Below are 19,689 nucleotides of genomic sequence, written 5' to 3'. Positions count from 1 at the left end.
CTTCTTGTCCAGTTTCTGAAAACCATGAGTTAGCCTAAATGACCAGCAGTCATGGTATACTTAGAACAGCTTGTTTGTGCTGATGCTATTTTCAGCTGTGTATAACCCACACCTACTGATTCCTCCAAAGTTAAGCAGTCCAATTATTTAACTGTACAACATACTCCACATCATCTACCATGAAAGGCATATTCCTTTCTGAGCCAAACACTTGTCTTCACAGATGCAACACATCCCTTTACTGCATTGAAGGTCCTGGGTCTCAGATGTGCAGCACAATTAGGACTGGCTTTCACATGAGTTTAGCAGTTAAAAGGCTGAAGTTCCAGTCAATGCTGAAAATTGACCTCTCTGAGAACCACCAACACAAATGCAGATACCACAGTCCATGAAATTTCTACTTGTGTGTCAGGCAGTGCCATGGATTATTTAGTAGTAAATGTTACACCTGGTCAGAGTATCTGTAACATCAAACTCCAACATGGCATTTCTTCTCCTGACTTTAGAGCAACACTTCAATCTGACATCTTCCACAAACTCCATTCCACCCCTGGGATCCCACTACCTTCAGAATCCCTAATTTAAATCTGTGCATTTAATTATTCCTGCCTCTGTGGCTGTCCTTGATTGAATCTCACTTCATGGATTCTTGCCCAGCTCTACAGCTCAATCAAGATTTAACAGCATTTTCATCCTAGTCTACCACATATTCCCAGTACTGCCCAGCCTCCAACACACACAGATCTGATTAGGGAGGGCTCTCCATTCCTTACTAACTTGGAGCAGCCCCTGGGATAACTCCATTTTCCACCTCTGCCCAAACAGGCACAGGCTGAGCCCTCACTAATGACAGCACAGAGGGTTTTTTGAGTGAGCTGTGTGGTTTGCAGTTGCACATTTCTGTAGCTTCCCAAATAAAGCTCTACTAACTTCGCTGCCTTTATCCTTCTAAGGAGCTCACATAAAGAAGACACATTGAAATGTATGGAACATGCTTTTGCCTAGCACTTCACGTTAAACTGAAATTAAACTCCACCAGAAATTATTATTTGGAGGAACACTTTTGGTTCCCCATTTGATAACATGGAATGGAGTAAGAAAAGTCTAGGATTCAGCAATATGGGAATTCAATGCTTACTTCTTCCTTTCACCTTGAAGTCTACAAAACATGAAACCAACCTCAAACTTCTCTGGAAAATCCACCTTTTTTCCTGCTCCTGGGCTTGCAATCCCAATTCTTCCTGGATGTTGTCATCTTACTGCAAAAGTTCCATACCTTTTGGTGATTTCTCATGGGCAGTTCCTTGCAGCACTGACCTCTTCTTCACAGCACAACCAACAAACCCCAACTCTCTCCTCACCCAGCTAACCCACTCTTTTGTAGCACTCATCTTATTGGACACAGCTGTGGCCTATTAAGAGCAGACCTGTTCCTAATCTTTGGTGATTAGTACAGCTGCAACTCCTCAGGTGTGAGATTACCTTCTGCACTGTCTTTATTTTCTTACATTCTATCCCACCACACCTGGATCCCAATTCCTTGCAATCTTTTCCACATGGCAAAGCATCCCAGGGTAGTTGTAATGGGGATTTAGACACCTAGTAAATCTCTTCTTCCTGAAGAAAGTTTGTGTGGATGAGGCTTATCCTGCTCTTGCATAAACCCTCCTTGTGATGACGTTTTTGAGCAACCCACAACAGGAAGTAGTTACCACAGAAGACACAAGTGTTACTATACCAATCACATTAACTTGTTTAATGAAAAACCTACATAAGAAAAGGGGGAAAAGGCAAGAGTCCCTAAGATATAAATAGGAATGTGTCCATCTGCTTCACCCCCAAATCTTGGCTCCAGTTCAGCTTGCTACCAGCTGCACCACCCCATGTACTCTGTGGCCTCCTTCAACCTCTCCTCTTCGTCTCACACCCCCTCAGACACATCTTGCCACTCAGCATGTAAAAAGCTTGCACTGTGAACAGCTTGGCTTAAACTTATTAAAAAAACTTTTTGCAAGAGTACCTTGGCCTACCTATCTGCTCTCTGTGGAAAGCTGGTGATGAAGTCTCCCATCTTCAGGATCTTCCTTTATCCTCATGTCTTAAATCTCAGGAGTACAAGATATTTCTCCATCACTCACACAAACTGACAAATCATTCTTTGACCAGTTCTGCACAGGTCTCTTAGAACTTGTGTGGTGTAAATTGTTCTTGTCTCTCCCCCAGTATTTGACAAGACAGAAATAAGGGATGGCAGCAAGATTCTGAACAGAGTCACACCTAGGTGTGAAAGTCCTGAAAACCTGGAACTTTGTCCCTCATCTTTCCCTTATCCTCCCCAATATTCATATCTGCACAAGTCCCCCCTGCTTCTAGAATCAGATATCAAAAGATAACTACAAGTAAATAAATTACTGCACTAAAAAGAAATGGCACCCTGCAAATCAGGCCACTCAAGTATTCTCCTGCAAGAAATTCAGTAAGTTCTTCCTCAAGGAACCATCCCATTCAGCACTGTTTGACAGCACATTAAATCCACACATTTCATAACTAAGCCCTTGAAAAGTGATGGGGAGGGAGCTGTAATTTCGTAAGTGCTCAAAAATTAAACACAAACCAGCTAGTTAGGTGGGTAATAGCCTTGCAAAGTGAGTGAAAGAAAGAGACTCATTGCCACCCCTTCCAACTGTGGAATTTCATATCAAAGGCCTAAGCCTCATTTCCTATTCCTGATAAAAAAACAAGTCAGTGCAGCAGCAGGAAACTTGGAAACAGCATCAGCAGGTGGGTTTAATTCTTCTTCCATTAATTTACTTGAAAAGAATCAAACTGATCAGTAGCCACCAATTAAAAACTATTCCTCTCATTTAGCTCTTCCTTATGCAAATGGGAGTGTTCTCTCCAAATAGTACTAACTTCTGGTATAAACACAGCTCCACCCTTTCCCCACCACCTCCATGGGAATGGCTGTTGAAAAGAGAGACTGGGTGGAGTTTTTGGGAGAATGCTTTTCCTGACTTGGGCACTAACTGCATTTGCAGGATTCACAGCATAACATGTCACATGTCCCTTTTTCCAGAGGACACTACACTGTCAGCAACTCCCAAAGGCTCTAACAATGAGAGACTCACAGAGGGGAAAAAAACCAACTCCCTTCTAACAGCCTCAAGCAAATAAAATTTCATCATTGGGAGGATGAATGGGAAACAAGTGATAATTTGGGGGAAAACAAGAGCTCTGAAGGAACAGCTGCATGAGAAAGTAGCTTGTGAAAAGCTCAGGGTTGAAGGAGGCAGTAAAGATTATGAAAGAAAATGTCAAGAGATTGGATGGGCTCTTCAGAACCCAAATTCTACCCACACCTCCCAAATTCTATTCTAAAGTAATTCAGGAGCTCCCTTGGGTGCAAAACTTTCAATATCTAACTAATCTACCACTAGAGATGTCTCTGAGCTTATACAAGTCTGAAATGGTTTGGGTTGGAAGGGACCTTAAAGTTCATCTCATTCCACCCCTGCCATGGGCAGGGACACTTTCCACCAGCCCAGGTTGCTCCAAACCCTGGCCAGCCCTACCCAGGGGAAGATTATGCTCAGTCCTGATTAGAAATAAAGCAAATTCATAAAGGAAAGTCATTCACTATAAACAGGTGGGTCCTTTACTTGTGAATTAAGACATACACAGGAGAAAGCATCTCATGTGTTTGGGAAAGCCAAGAGCTTATGAAAACACAGAAGATTCTCTACATACCACAGTAATTTGATGGGAGCTAAAAAATTTGGGATAGTGTAATGATACAGAATACAGCTTTCCCACTCATGTTAAGATAACATCTGCAGATATTTAGCACTTCAGATATTTTGACATTAGGTGCTCAATAAAATTCTCCCTGTTCAGATTAGAAATGTCCAAAGAAATGAAACTACTCAGATGCTGGAATGCAGTGTCAAAATATTTGGAAATCTAACAGGGATTTTTTTTTAATCTATGTATTCAAAAGGAAGATGAACATTTAGAAATTGTTCAAGTAGTCACAGAGTGCTGATGCCAGAAATGCTCTCAGCAGGCTGTGGATAATTCCAACAGTGACCACACACTCCAGGAACTCCTCAGAAAATGTGATCAGTTTGATCAGGGGTGACACAAACTATGCCTGAAACCAAAGGCTACTGAGTGGTCAGCATGGTGATGGGAGCAGACAGCAAGTGGGTGACACATTGTAGGGTGGTTTGGGCAGCTTCTGGTGGATCTTGTCTTGAAGAGGCCACCAGAAGCACAAGCAGGAGGTGGAACACTGGAGCAGCAGGAGCTGTATGCTATGGAAGAAAATACTGGGGAAGGTACTGTCCAACACCTGGGACCTACATCACAAACATCAGTGCTCAGGAAGCCACTTCCATGTGTCAGCAATTCCATCGTGGAAACAAAATATTTTATGCAAAAATATGAAAACATTCACATGTTTTGATATTTTCACATAAAATATTTTTGAAGGTAGATTTACAGAGATATTTACCACATTTTACTTCCTACTTAAAAAACTGTAAGTAATTCACATTCCACTTAATAGTCTATAACATGTATTCACATAATTCACTTACTGTGTCTAACAAACAAACTTTGGCATGAAAAGATATTTCCAGAAAAAAAATTTTCTGTGTGGAATCAAATGTTGTACTTGGTTTCAAAGGTCTCAAATGAGAGCTAAGCCACATTTCCCTAAAGGAATTACTGAACCAGTCTCTAGTAGAGAACTATATCCCTGTTAGATCCAAACTTGGAGGGAAGGAAGCTCACTCTGCAATGTCTGCAGCCCAGAACTGCCCAGCCAGTCAGAGGGCACTGAAAAAAACACCTTGGGGGGAATTTCAGTGTTCACATGGAAGCTTTTGTTTTATGACAGAAGCTGGACTCAGCTGCATCACTGAACCAGGATTCAGCAGAACAGGCACTGCAATGGCTCTGACTCCCACTGCTTTCTCTTACACTGTCTCTGTTTCTAAGGGAAGATTAAAAAGTTCAAAAAGTTCTGCTGAGGAAGGAACTGAGGGACTTGAGGAAAGGAGAACACACAAGCTCAGCTCCTGGAGAGAATTGCTGTGATACTACAGAAATGTTACTTCATCATCTCTGTATTGCACTTTCACGTCATGGACAGTTCTGTCTTTTAATGGTTCATGGAGAAGAAGGACAAGGTTGGAGAAGTGAGGTCCCATTAACACCACTTTGAATTCCCTTCCTTTCAAAGCTCTTCAATGGGCTTTCAAACTTTCAGGTCCCTTGTTTTGATGTCTTTTCTCCCAGTCTCATAAATTTTATCTCACAATTGCATTTACTCATTTAAGATTTTCCTGGCAGTGTTGTTCTGCATTTCTCCTCCTGGGACCAAGAAATTTTGTAAACCAGTAGTAAAAATGAAAAGAGTTTTTGCGTTCTATCATACCAAGAGGAAAGTCCTCATTTTCTTATGCTGCTTGGAAAACTGTAAACACATGGGAATTTTAAGAGGTTTGAAAAATATCAGGATAACAAGAAAGATGCAAATCATAGTTATTAGAAGTAGATCAGAATATTCCAAGAACTGAAATGAGGAGGGGGAGACACTAAAAAAAAAAATGTTTAGCCATTACTTGAACAAGGCTGCTCAAATTTCCTATCTTACTTGCATGCTTAGGAAAGGAAAAAGAAAAAGTAAGATTGGAATCACAATGGCATCACTTTAGAGGTGCTGAGGTTGCTCTGGGAGCTGTTTCTTGCCCAAACAGCTAAGCTATCTACCATCAATGTGCTTCTGGGGTAAATAAGATACTGGCTACTGTCCCAAACTCAAGCAGTACAAACAAACAAGGAAGAAAGCTATGCTATATTTGTAAAGTAAAATAAGACCTTGCCTGGCTGGAGAGCTCCAGGGCAATGCTGAGCCCCTGAACTTGCTGGGGACACTTTTTCTCTCCCAAGAGGTTGCATTTGCCTTTGAACTTTCAGCCATATAGAAAAAAAGACTGAATTGAAATGTCAGCATCATCCTGGATTCAAATCAATCAGCTTGATGCATGATTGCAAGGGCTAAAGCACTTCACCCCTGCACTGCCCTCATCCATATGTTCTTTATATCAGCAGTCAGCAGACTGGGTGGCTCAGTGCATTCATTTCCTGTCCTGGGCTTGGGCTCCACTTTAAACAAAACAAAAACCCCCTGAAACTGGAAAATAAAAGTTAGTATCTAGTGACAGTTATATTCACCAGACTGGTTTGCATCAAGTCTTTTTCTCCATTCAAGGAACTTGAAAGAGACCCTTTGGGAAGGCCTGGTACAACTGGTGGTTTTTGACTATCAACTCACTGAGCAGGTCACAGTTGTACACAACCAGTAAAGGAACTGGAGATCTTTCAAATACTGACACACCTTGGACTGAGTAGAAAGCAAGGAAAGGAAAGGGAGAAAGCCCTAGGCAGTGTCAGCTTGAAAAAGGAGACAGGTTGGAAATCTACCTCGGAAAATTAATGGCCCACTGAGAGCAAGATCTCCATCCACCTCTAGAGCCAGGCTTCCTCCAGACAATGTTGCTCTTTATCAGCTCCAATGCAGGAGTTAGACTCCCAGGATAATTTAAATCTAAACATGTGCAGCTTTCAGTGTTACTGTAGGTGCCTGTCAGCTGGTGACACTGAAGTGGTGACTGTCTCAAGCTAAACTTACCAGCTGAGGATGGAGACACTTCAATAAATTAATTACATTTAGCACCTTGCTCTAGCAGAGGGGAGTTTTCAGCAAACCAATCTCATCAGAAGGTGTTTCCAGCAAACCAATCTCATCAGAAGTCTGTCATACTTTGGAGCTAGACACCCACACTGAGCTGCTGCTTTTGCAAAAGAAAAGCTGACCTGCCATTTGGGAGATCACAACAAGTTAAGGTATCAGAAATAGCTGCAGCCTCTGAATGGCTTCAAATTCTTTCACTTCTTTCCTTGGTTCACCCTATCCTGTCTTCCTTCATAAAATGCTAAAAGAAATAAATTTTCAAAGGGCAAGGAAGGCTTGATATAAGGACAGCTATTAAAAATATTCTGTGCTACAGTGGTTCCCCCAAAAGACACTGCTCTAGAACAGCACAAAAAAGGAGCAAATATTAACTCTGCTTATAGTGGGTTAAAGAAGGAATCAATAGATTTTATAGACAGATTTGTATCATCAGGATGCAGAGACCACCTTCATCCATGCCCATGCACACACAGCTCCCAGAACTGTTCTGTGTGCTCCATCAATCCATTCTCTGCTGGCTTAATCCATCCCACTGAGGGAAACACACCCTGACTGTCCCAAGGCCCATTGGGAAAGGAAGAGTTTCCCTTCAGTCTCTGGAACCAGGAGATGTTGCATGGAAGCTCAGAGCCACTGCAGCTGCCAGTGGCAGCAGAGGCTGTCAGAGAATGGGAGGATTTGTAACACAGCAAGAAAGCAAGCTAAAGATAATGCAGGTCCAGGCTGCCTCCAGTCATACCTTCCTCACATCAACTTCTAAAGCACCAGCTGCACATACAAGTGAAATGAAATATTGAGGAGGAATCTAACTACCAAAGAAAGATAAAAGCATTTTGAGGTTCTGCCCTGCTAATTCACTGTGGCTTCAGCACTGCACTGTTTTTGTTTCGCTTCAGTTTAGTTTTCTGTTTCCTTTTGTCTGCTATTTCCAGGAAGAACTCACACAGATAAGCATCCCACCCTCTCAGAGGAACCAATCTTGCAGCAGGGGAGAGCACAGAAAGGAAAGAGTACAAAAGGCCTCATATTGGGTTGCCAAAAACCCTAAACCAGCCTATTTTTAGCTTTTCTTACTTTGATTTCCAAGTGACACTAACATTAAGAATTAACATAAAGAGTAAGTAAATATTTCCATTTCAAAATTGACAGCTTGAAGGGCCAGGCAGACCACTAGCACCGGTATTTACACTAAAAACTAAGTGGCCCAACACTGCTGCACTAGAAAGGGTCTTTTTTATTTTCCTCTTTCATTCAAGGATATGGGACTGTCAGTAGCACCAGATGTTTTAAGGAGAGGGAAAAAAATGTAAAAAGAATCTCACACTTGAAAGTAAGGGCTTACTACTGGCTTTCTTCTCACACTCCACAGACCATATCCAAGCCCAAAAGAACAGTTCCACCTTTCAAAGTAGCTGTATAAAATTGTCACCTCATTGCACAGAGCTGCCGGCTCTCTCAAACCAGCTCACATTGGCTTTTTATTTCCACTGAACTCTGCTGAGACAGATCTGGCACTGCAGGGGGGTGCTGGAATCTCTCCTTTGTACCAGCAGCACCACTAAGCTGCAGTAACTCACACCTGTCCAAACCTACAGGCACAAACAGGGGCTCCTCAGGTCACCAAGCACATCCTCAGCTCTGCCACCAGCCCCAGCTCCCCTTGCCTTGCAGGGACAGCTGAAAACTCAAACTGCACAGAGGAGCTTCTCTCAGCTCACTTCTGTGACAGCGATCACAGGGGTCCGAGGATGAGGGAAGAGATGAGGACCTGACTCTATGCCTCAGAAGGCTTGATTTATTTTATTATATATATTAATTAAAACTACAATATATATATATTACTTAATAGAAACTATACCAGAAGAATAGAAGAAAGGATTTCACCAGAAGGCTAGCTAAGAATAGAAAAAGAAAAACTAATAACAAAGGCTTGTGTCTCAGACAGTCTGAGCCAGCTGGGCTGTGATTAGCCATTAATTAGAAACAACCACATGAGACCAATCACAGATCCACCTGTGGCATTCTACAGCAGCAGATAATCAACGTTTACATTTTGTTCCTGAGGCTTCTCAGGAGGAAAAATCCTAATGAAAGTATTTTTCATAAAACATGTCTGACACATACTTCTTTTAGCATTATGTTAAAATGTAAAGTTCTCTCCTGCAGACTGCAGCTTTGGGTAGTTTTGCCACTTTGCAAGGGTTTTCTGGAGCTTCTGGGATGCTATTGTCTGCTCAGCAGCCTGGAGCCAGCTGCTGTCTGCAGCCATCACTCTTTGGGACTGCAACGAGGCAACTGCCTCAGCAGAGGTTGGCCTGAATTGTGGGATTGGTATTAAGATATCACAGCACAAACAGCAGACTCAGAGATGTTGGACACCCCCACTGACCCTTCAGCAGGCTGTGTTGACCTGATGCAAATGAACAGGAAACTCCAGGCTCAGTTTCTCCCATTCGTAAGCTGTGAACTCTCAAGTCAGGTTCAGCAGATACCTTAATGCCTAAACCTGATACTTGGTGGAGAAGCAGAACTTGTTTCAAATCTCCAGACAGTTAAAATAGAAAATGTTAGGAAGAAAAATGTAAAACATGCCCTATTGGGATAAAAAAAGGAAAATACTTTTTCCTCCTCCTCTGGAGAGAGCCCTTTTCCTCTGAGTGGAGGGAACTGTTTTCACACACACTGTGCAACATGAACGTTACACCAATAAGTCAAGGAGCAGGTAGGAAAGGGAACCAAAGGTATTGATTCAAAGCTCTCTGGGAGCACACATTATTTATATCCAAACCTTACAAAAGCAGCATCCAGGGACCAGCTTTTATTGGATACAGCAACTGATGGTGACAACAGGGACAGGGAGAAGATAACACACAAAAAGGATAAAGCATATTTTCTGAACCAGGGATGCCAAGCATGAGGACATCTCTAAACAGGTCATCACTGATTCCCTTTTCTTTATTTATTTTTTCCCCCTCTCCATTCAGGCCTGTTTGCAGGTATTCAGAAATATCTGTTTTCCAAGACCACCTTTCAGACTGTGTGTGACATTCAGATGACAATGGGGTGTGAAGGGAACAGGTGATTTGTTCCTGTGTTTGGGAGGTGTACAGAGCACATTAAAGAACAAACCCCAGCTCAAGGCAGCCAGTCCATCCTTGCTGCTCACAAGGACAGAGGCATTGCTGGATAACTCACCCTCCTCACAGTTGCTCCCTGTGAAGCCAGGACAGCACCTCCACTCCAGCGTGGTCACGGTTCTGTAGGACATTTTGTACGTGGGCCTGATGAGAGTCCTGTAACTAACACAAACAAGGAGTCAGCAGAGCACAGTGCCCTGATCCAGCAGTGCTGCTACTGATTCACAGCACATCTTCCACCTGGATACACCCCAGAGCACCCAGCCAACACCAGCCACAGAAAAAGGAGTCACACAAAATATCAGCAAGGATTTATTCATTGTGCTCATATTGCAGAAGTCCCATACCTTCTCAGTGATTTCTCATGGACAGCTCCTTGTAGCACAGACTCCTTCTTCTTCACAGTACAGACCACAAACCCCAACCCTCTCCTTACCCAGCTAACCCACTCTTTTGTAGCACTTGTCCTCATTGGACACAGCTGTGGCCTATTAAGAGCAGGCCTGTTCCTAATCTTTGGTGATTAGTGCAACTGCAACTCCTCAGGGGTGAGACTACCTTCTGCACCATCTTTATTTTCTTACATTCTATCCTTCCACATCTATTAGAGTGTGGATGTGATGTAACAGCTTTTATTTACCTCCTTAAGCCCTCATGATCTACTGGCCCTTCCCCACACCTCTCCTCCTGCAGGTACCACCAGCAGCTTTGTGGAGATCTCACCAATGCAATGCCCTGCAAGATGCAGAGATGATGACTTGTTTCCCACACTCTCCCTTCATGTGGGCTTCTGTGACATTGAACAGAGGCTGGCAACAGCCTTTCCTCACTCAGCAGTAAAAGTTTCCCATCTCCCAGGTGCCTTCCTTTTCCCCACCCCTCAGACCTGGGATGTACCAGCACATCAACATGACAACTACATCAGGGAACTTCTTTTTCCCAGCTACCTGACCTGTGCCTCAATTCTCCCCCTATCTGAAATAGGGTCACACTCTTCTGGACCACAGCCAAGGTTCTGCAGGACAGTTTGGGAGCTCTGTGAGCAGCACAGCATCCCCAGGGTCCCAATTACAGCACAAGCACTGCCAAGCCCCTCTGGGAACTGGAGGGTGACCTGCAGACACAGCAGGGCTGTGCAAGGCACCAGTGATTCTGAAGTCAACACAAAACAGACAGTTGCATAAGTGACAACTTTTCCTTTAAAACAGCAGCTCGTCAAAGCTGGCAGCTCAGAGTTTTCCCAGTATACAGCCAAACAAGTCACTGCTGCTATTCATGAAGCTAAAAGCAAACACAGAAGTTGTACTCTACAAGTTCCCCTCAAAATTCCTACCCTTATTTAACAGCCAAAAGAATTTGGCACACACAGGGAGAGTCTGAAGCTTTGGGATTACAGTGTTGCAGGCTGCAGTTTATGCTTTTCTCTCCAAGCCAGGCAGACACAAGCCCTGAGCACCCTGTCCCTGGGGAAGAGGCTCCTCCTGCTGAGAGCCAGAGGAGACAGAGACAGCCCCGGGCTCAGCTGGGCACTGGGGGAAAACAGAGCTGGAGGTTGCATGAATCTCATCCAAAACTGCTCCAGGGGGAGGCAGGTGTGCACCCAGGACAGCACTGCAGTGCATGGTAGCTACTCCAAGGAGCAGTAACAAAGGCTTGCCAGGAGAGGCTGCCCATGTGTGTCCTTGGAAAGATGGAGCAGCTCAGCCGTGGTTAGCAGAGTCTTTGGGAAGCTAATTTCTCAGGAAGCTGTTTGCTGATGATTTGTGCCAGCTGCCAAACACAGAAACTAAGTTCTGCTATAACCACTGGAGAGGGTGAGCTGCACAAGCTTCCTCCTGAGCACGGGGCTGCCTGCCCTGGGAACACCCTCACCCAGAGGCTGCAGAGTAGCAGAGCAGCACAGTCTCCTGAGAACGGGATGTTCTCACCCTTGGAGCTGCCATAAAGCCCACCAGCCCCTGCTAACACCCACAGCTGTGATCCAGGCACTTGGCTAGTATGGGCTGCACAGAGCCAGCTCATCCCACCTATTTCTTTGCTCCTCTGCCTCCAGTGGTGTTCAGGAGTCCACAAATGTGTGAGTTTGAGGACTTGGAGTACGTTGATGTAGGTAGACCTCAGTGCTTTTTCACAAAGAGACCAAACACTGTGAGTATCTTGCTGAGGGTCTCTCAGAATAGCTCTGGCAAAGCCCAGGAACTGAACCCAGGTCTCCCAACTCCCAGTGCTGGTGTTGGACTCAGACACATTTCCACACGTAAGCCCCAAAGCATCAGTCACAAGTTCATGACTTTGTCACTAACACCACAGCTGGATTTGACCTTCAGATGAAAGTCTCCAGCCTTGTTACCAGTGTCCAGAGCCAGCGTGTCTCCAACCACACCGTGATTTTAAAACCATGTTTCTGCCAACACCAAGATGTTAAAACTCTTTCAAACTTCATTATGAAGTGTGGAGAGTGGCTTGAGCCAGACTGGAATTTTGGCAGCAGTTCTGTGTCGGGGAAGTAGCTCTAGTTTAATCCTCAAATGAGGGAGGACTTCTCAGGGCATGACAAGCGTGGAGCTCAGCTGTCACAGTCTACCACCCACCCTGAATTCCCTGGAAGTGTCCTGATGTGTGCAGCTCTGTTCAACATTGCACACTCAGGCATCTGAAGTGGGCCCAGTTTGCAAATCCAATTTGTTCTGAAGTTGCCCTGTCCTTCACAGCTTCATTTTTCCTCAATTAAGTGACATGGCACCAAGGTCTGCTGGTGCAGACACATCATGCAAATTTATGACTCCTATTCTAGGAAGGGATCACAGAAAGCACCTTTAGCAAAGCATCAGCACCATCTGACACTGGCAGTGTTGCAACTGAAGGAGATGAAAAAAATATATGGAAAAGGAGAGGGAAGGAAGATACCTGTTAAAGATCAGAAGCCCCTGAATGAAAATATGTGGAAAACACAAGAGGCAGAAAAAAGGATTGGTAGCAAAATAGGGAAGCCTTTTCCTTGGATGTCACTCAAGCCACAAACACTGCACAGAAATCTGCCAAAGGAGAGGGGAAGAAGTTTGGAGGAGCCACAGCCTTGGACTGCTCTGCTCCTCAGGGAGCCAAGGGATGTGCTCATCACACAGCTCCCTTCTGCAGGAGAACCCCAAGCACTTGATGGAGAACAAACCACCAGGGTCTGCCACCCCACTGCAAGAGTCAGTAGTCATTTCTGGGATTTTGCTGAGGCTTCACAACAACATCCCAGGGAGTGGGGCAACTTTTTTCCTCCAAAGAAAGCTCAAGCAGCTGTTCCTAGAGCAGAGCCAACACATGGCTGTCCTTGGAGCTGCCTGATCCCTGTAGGATGAGCTACACAAGCCTGTCCACATGCAATTATCATTTGGGAAATAGCATCTCTTGCTTGTGGCTTAAGTGAGTGCCAAGGAAGAGGTAATTTGGGGAAGGAGCATGAGCTGACTGATGAACTGATTTGGGGGTACAAAGCTGTAAGTACTGGAGAGGTCAGGACATACCAAGGGATGGCAGCCAAGGAGTCTCACTCCTCAGCACACAAGGATGTGTTCCCCTTGTTTTCAAGGAAGTGTCACTGAACACAACAGGCAGACATGACACAAGAAAGGGGAAGAGTGTCACATTTCTGGATCAAAGCCTCAAAAATCAGGTCAAAAGAGACAGGGTGATCTCTGCCATGACCCAAGCAGGACAGGCTGTCACACACAGGAAATACCTTCACCCTTTCTGGATTTCCCTTGCCCTTTGACACTCACAAACAAAGCTGTGTGTGCACAAAGACCACAGAGAAGGAAGGCATGAAACTCCTTTCCACATCACAAGAGAAGGTTTTGTTACTGTGACCCATTCAGCCATTGCAGTTTGTGCCCAAGGAGACCTCAGTGACCCTCAGAGGCTCCTATTGGTTTCTATTCAAGCCCCAGATTGGAAGTTTCACCATCCACTTCCTGATGGGCTTCAGGATCACAAGATGAATGAACTTGCCTTTTTGACTGGCAAAGAGTGCAAAAACCAAGGAATCCAACCTCTGGTGGTTTCCCTACTTCTCTCATGGCACTGAAGTCAGGTACCAACCCAGTGGGTCCAACCCCATCCATAAAACTTCCACCTCGTATTCCAGGGACCCTCATCTTCATTCCAAAAGTGCATCAAAAGGCATGCAGGACAAAGCTTGGGTAGTTCCTCCAACTCTTGGTACCAATGCCCTGATTTACAGACATGCCAAAACCCTGCAACTCCCCACAGAAAATCAGAGTGTTCAGAAATCAGATTTCAAATCCATCAAGTTAAGTAACCATATCTCAAAGCACTTGGAAAGAAGGGAGTTTAAGAGCTCAGAGAAGCTATCAAATATATATTTGGTTCCCAACACCACCATGCCCACACAGACCATCCTAACCATCCTCTCAAAGCCTACCAGACACTGATTACACCAGTCTGTGAGACACATAGAGCTTCACCTCAAACCAGTGCCAGAGCTGGTGCAGGGACAAGAAGCACCTTTGCCATCACATTTACATTTACAGGCATGGCAGAGACCATCACTGTGAATCAGAGCTGTGCTCTTTTTTCCTGCAGCCCCAACTCTTCCAGCTTCCCTACCACAAACACAGCAGTTCCCCAGGGAACAACATAACCAGAGGAGCTCCAAATATGCTCCTGCAGACAAGATTAAACAAAAAACAACCAACCTGCAGCTGCAGGAGTGTTGGAGCTCATTGTGTCTTCTGCCTTTGCCAATGGGGAAGATGAAGACTGTTTAGCTCTGAACACACCTGGTTCAAACAACTCAGCAAAAGACTAAAACCAGGAAACAAACTGATCTACCTGCCATGCCCTGCTGTCCACAGCAATATTGGGTCTCTCAGTCCCAAGGAAAAAGGCCAAGGACACAGAGACAAATGTTTCTGTGCCACCACAGAGTAATCATCAGCTCCTGCCTTTATTAACAATCAGATGTCAGTGCTATTGCAAGCAGCACTGCAGCAGGGAGGACAATGCTCAGAGAATGTCTGGGCAAGATCAAAAGGCCTCAATCAGCAGCCTGAGCACAACCCCTGGAACAGGTGACCCTCCACCTGTGCCCAGGCAGCACCACACAGCCATTGTTCAAAGCTGAGAATGCCCCTTTGTGCTACAGCTCTAATCCCACCCACCCAGAGCCTCTGTCTGTCCTGCTGCAGGAGCACTGTTCATCCTGCTTTTCTACCCCATGTGTGCTTCAGAGAGCAGATGCCTTTTTCCAAGCACATTTCTCTTCCAAGATGTGGAGTTGTAAGGGAATTAAACACATAAAAGAGTTTATGTGTAACAGGACTTCAAATAGCAATCCTAATGCACTGGAATAAGCTCTGGGATTTATTATTCAATTGACTGGAAAGCAAGAAAGAGAGAAGGATTTCCCTGTGGCATTACTAGTTCTGAAACTGAGGGGAAACAGCATCTACAGGCCAATCTCCTGGGTGACAGAGCCCCAACTTCTCCTACTGACCCTGTAGCAACAGAGTTTTCAAAAGCACAGAAGACCAAATTGGATGAGCCTGCAGAATTCCTTCTTTGTTATTCTACAAACCAGCTTGTAAAATCCCTCCGGGAGCAGTAATGTGTTCAATTTAAATGAAAAGAAGAAAAAAAAAGAAAACCCAGCATTCAAAAACACCAAACAAGATGATCCATGCAAGATGTGTAGTCTGCTTACATGAAATGCACAGAGTATTTGTGATAAGCCAAACCAGCTACAGTACTGAAATAAAAAACCAGGCAGTGACAGGCAGCTGAAAGGGCATCACAGCCCAGATTTGCTGTGCTGCAAGAACACTCTTCCTGCCATCTCTCCCATCTCTGGGTGAAGTTTAAAGCCAACAGACGCATAATTTAATGTTTGGAGTTTCAGTGATTCTTATCAAAGGAAGAGACCAGGTAAACCCATCCTTGTACAAGCCAGCTGTGTGTTTCCCAGAAAATCTTCAAAATCTCTGAAGGCAGAAAATGCTGCAGAGACAGGAGACTCAAAAGCTGAAGTGAGACAGCTCTGTGACCACAGAGTACAGCAAAGCATAAGAAAAACTCACACAATCTTGTTGGGAACATTAATTTTCAAGGATGAGACAAGTAGGAGAGGAGCTGGAATATCCCACCACAAATGAAGAACATTTCCAGAGGTGAGATGGGGATTTTCCAGAGATGAGATGGGGATTTTCAAGGCAACAACAGTTTGCAGCAGAAAGTGTTTGTCTTCTGAAGACTGTAACAGCACATGATCTGCCAAGGCCACTCATCCCATCCATTTACCTCCAAAGACACTACTGACCACAACAATCATACACAAATATTCTAATCAAAAGTTGGCTGATTTTGGCCAACTAGAGTATAGCAAGAAGCTGCCCTGTTGTGTCATAAAACACAGTAAGACCAAAGCAGCTCTGTTTTCACCTTACAGGTGAGGTGGCATTGCTGGTCTGAAGGCACAGGAGGTCACAAAAGCTCCAACAACTGAAAGGTCTCAAATCCTTGCCTGGCCTTCAAGGCCACCCTTCTGAGTGAGCCTTGAGGAGTGCAGTGTCCCAGGCAGGGCAGGACTGGGCATCACCCTGCAGCTGCTGCAGCCAAAGGATTGCTGAGGAGAAGGGTTACAATTTGGATGCCTGGGTTTACCAGGCTGGGGACAACCATCCAGGCAGCAGAGAACCAGAGATTAGGTTCCCATTGACACCCCAAGGTAGGGACTTTGTCCTTTCCTTTAGACAGACAAATGGCACATGAGTTTGAAGCATTCAGCCAGGCTGCTGCAGAGCTGCCCGTGCACCAGGAGTGTGACACTGCAAGGGCACAGCCTGTGGCACAGAGGAGCTGAAGCCTTCACTGCACAAATGGAGAGAGCTCAAGAACAGATGTGCTGAGGGAAATCCTCCAGCCAAGACTGCTCCAGAGCAACTCAGCACCCAAGCTAAATAAAGAGCCTGGGACAGAGGGCAGGAACGGAGCAGCTCATCCCAGCCCAGCCAAGATGATGACACTCCTGCTGAAGCAGCTTCCCAGGAGCAAGTGAATGGACAGCAAGGACATCCCACAGCCAGGGCTGCAAGGCTGGGATCTCACAGATCCTCCTCTGCCAGAGGCTTGACTCTGAGCTGTAGTTTGTGCAGTAAGGGAAAGAAACCCAACAGGAATGAATGGGAGACAGGAAAGGGATTAAATCCTGTCTGGCCCCAGCGATGTCTGCTCGTAAGTGGAGTCTCTGTAGCAGAGAGCCCCTCTCAGCTGTCACCACGAGGCTGAGAGATGCCTTTCTCCTTGGCTGACATCCCTTTTGCTAGTGAGCAGCCTGATAAGGGGTGCTGGCAGAACGAAAGCTCTCCCAGATATGGCTGACTCCTGTAAACAAGGAGATGAAAACAGTTTGTTTCAAATCACAGCTGGGAGAAGCACTATAAAGGAAAATGGTGCCAATGGCTTACTGACACATTGCATTGCTTACAGTCACACTGAACACTCTGTGCCCTCCATTTCAAGTTCAGGCACCACAAACCTCCCTGGAGAAGAACAGGAGAAGGCCAAAAGACACTTCAAATTTACTTTTTAGCAAAAGAAAAGCAGATATATTTGTATTACATGAACAACTGCAGGGATATAGAGAACAAGAACATTTTTAGCCACTACCAGACCTGGAACAAGCCTGACCTTGCTGAAGCCAGACTTCCAGAAATCCCAAAAAGAGAGACTGGTACAGACAAGGTAAGGAGGAAATAGAAACAAGCAGGGCAGCCAGGCTGAGTTTTGTGCTGTGTTCATCTTCTGCAGGGATTTCCAGAGACCTGTCAAAGGAAGCTGTACATCTTGGTGGCTGATAAACTCTTAAAAGCCCCTTCAAAGCCAGTTTCTTAACAGGAAAGGCACTACACTGCTTTGTGACTTTGGGAACTGCTTTCCTTATTTCTGTCCTTTATGCATGAGGAGTTTTCATGCATCTCAAAACAGGAGATGGGTTTTACCTGAATTAGGAGAGAGATTGGTGGTTCCTAAAAAGACAATACTCATTTTGGCGAGAGAGGAGGAAAATGTATTTAAAAAAAAAAAAGTTTTAGAACTTCAACTTGACTCCAAGAAAAAAGAAAGCCACTTCAAGCATCCCTATGGGCTGGCAACAAAGTGCTAGTCTACTGTGTGCTCAGAAAACATCATCTCTGTCACACAGCCTGGCTCATGGTACCAAACATTGCCCACAGCAGCCACACTCAGAAGAGTCATCATTTTCAGCAGCTGTTCTCATTCTCTTACCAAAATCAGGTGCATTGCTGAAAACAAACAACCACTTACAGAAGATGTCTTGGCTGGAGATAACTTATCTAACAGCCCATTCAACTCTCAGATCTCAGATCCCACCTTTGCTGTTACTCTTTCTTGGGGCTCTCCCTTTCAGATGGTGGCAGTAGGGGAAATTATCAAGGACCTGTTTTGCCTCTGATGATAAGTGGATGAGTTCCAGCATTTTGTCAGCAGCTTTCTGAGAGATCCTTGGGCAAGAGGTGCAGGGTCTTTCTCTACTTTATGCAAGAATGTCATGCAATATGTGCCTAGAGGCATGCAGGCATTTCCCTGGAAGGGTTCCATCCTCTTGTCCTGCATTTCCTCCCAGCCCAAAGGGAACAGAGCATTGATGTCCTCCCATCTCTTCAGGAAGGTTTCTCCATAGTGATCATCTTCCAAAAATGCAGCTCCTGTTAGCTGAGCTTTCACCAGCTGAGATCTTGAATATTTAATAACCTCAGCTTCTTTCCATGATATTTTCACACAGAAAGAAAAATTGAGATGTCTTCTGCTGTTCTGCATTGTCTCCAAACAATTGGACTCATCAGGCAAACAAACCAAACTACATTTGAAACTGAAAATGTTCCATGAACAATGTCACAACAGCACACACTACTCCTAAAGTCTCTGGGTTAACGTAAGAATCAATGGCATCAATCAACTGCAGGGGCCCACAAAAAGAATTTTTACTATTAGCAAGATCAAATGTTTGGTTCTTGTGAAATTCCAGTTGTGTTAAAAACGAAAAATAACTAAGATTTTTGGCAAGTTTAGGAGACAAGGTGAAAGCTTACAAGTTTCTAATGACAATTATGTGCCTAAAAAGCTTGGGAAATTAAAAAGCTTCAACAGAAGTTTGGCCATGACAGTGTAAAATATGAAGTGTTTCAACCACAGCCTTGCATAAAGACAAAAGAGACACAAAAGCAGATATATTACAAGTGAAAAAACTGAGACTGACCACTGGCCAAGTGGAAACTGGAGAACCAACAATGGGAACAGCCCCATGCAAGATGTGAGTTCTAGAGGCCGTGTCACAAGAACAGGGAGGTGGGGCTCAGCCTGCAGTCACCTTCTGGCCAGGTTATCAACTACAGGAGGACCTCAACCAGTGCCCTGTGGGTGAATTGGTAACAATAACAATAAAATGCCTGAGCTCTGTGAGCTAAGTGATGCCTTGTCTATTTGGGAAATTGTTTTAGAAGCTAGGTGCAAATTTAGAGCACAATGGCTTTTTTGCCCCAATTCACAGCTGGGTGGGTAACACTATTCTGCTCTGAGAATGCCTTTCAGAGAAGGCAAAGCACAACAATGCAGACATTTTACTGAAAGGTGGTAGCTGGGGACAGCTATTCCACACTTCTTTTTCCTTCTTACATGTAGGTTCCAAGACTATAAATGATCAAAAGGCAAAGCAGGCTCAGGGCAAGTTTTTGACACGTAGCTGTTTTTAAGATTTGTTTCTTGTCT

At 44.7% G+C, this 19,689-nt stretch overlaps 1 protein-coding gene across 6 annotated transcripts in view; it reads right to left on the bottom strand.

Moving 5' to 3' along the window:
• COL26A1 (collagen type XXVI alpha 1 chain) overlaps positions 1 to 19,689 on the bottom strand; it is a 169,602-nt gene that overhangs the window by 126,839 nt on the left and 23,074 nt on the right. For 4 of the 6 annotated variants that reach the window (XM_063173885.1, XM_063173887.1, XM_063173889.1 and 1 more), the window contains exon 3: positions 9,956 to 10,059. In XM_063173885.1, the coding sequence (XP_063029955.1) occupies positions 9,956 to 10,059 (104 nt within the window). The remainder of the gene's footprint in view (positions 1 to 9,955; positions 10,060 to 19,689) is intronic. The other 2 variants (XM_063173886.1, XM_063173890.1) reach the window with 1 other exon arrangement.

This window comes from Melospiza melodia, chromosome 21 (genome assembly GCF_035770615.1).
Source record: "Melospiza melodia melodia isolate bMelMel2 chromosome 21, bMelMel2.pri, whole genome shotgun sequence".
Classification (NCBI taxonomy): Eukaryota; Metazoa; Chordata; class Aves; order Passeriformes; family Passerellidae; genus Melospiza; species Melospiza melodia.
The sequence above is the reverse complement of the archived record's forward strand: the minus strand, read 5'-3'. Positions and strand labels throughout refer to the sequence as shown.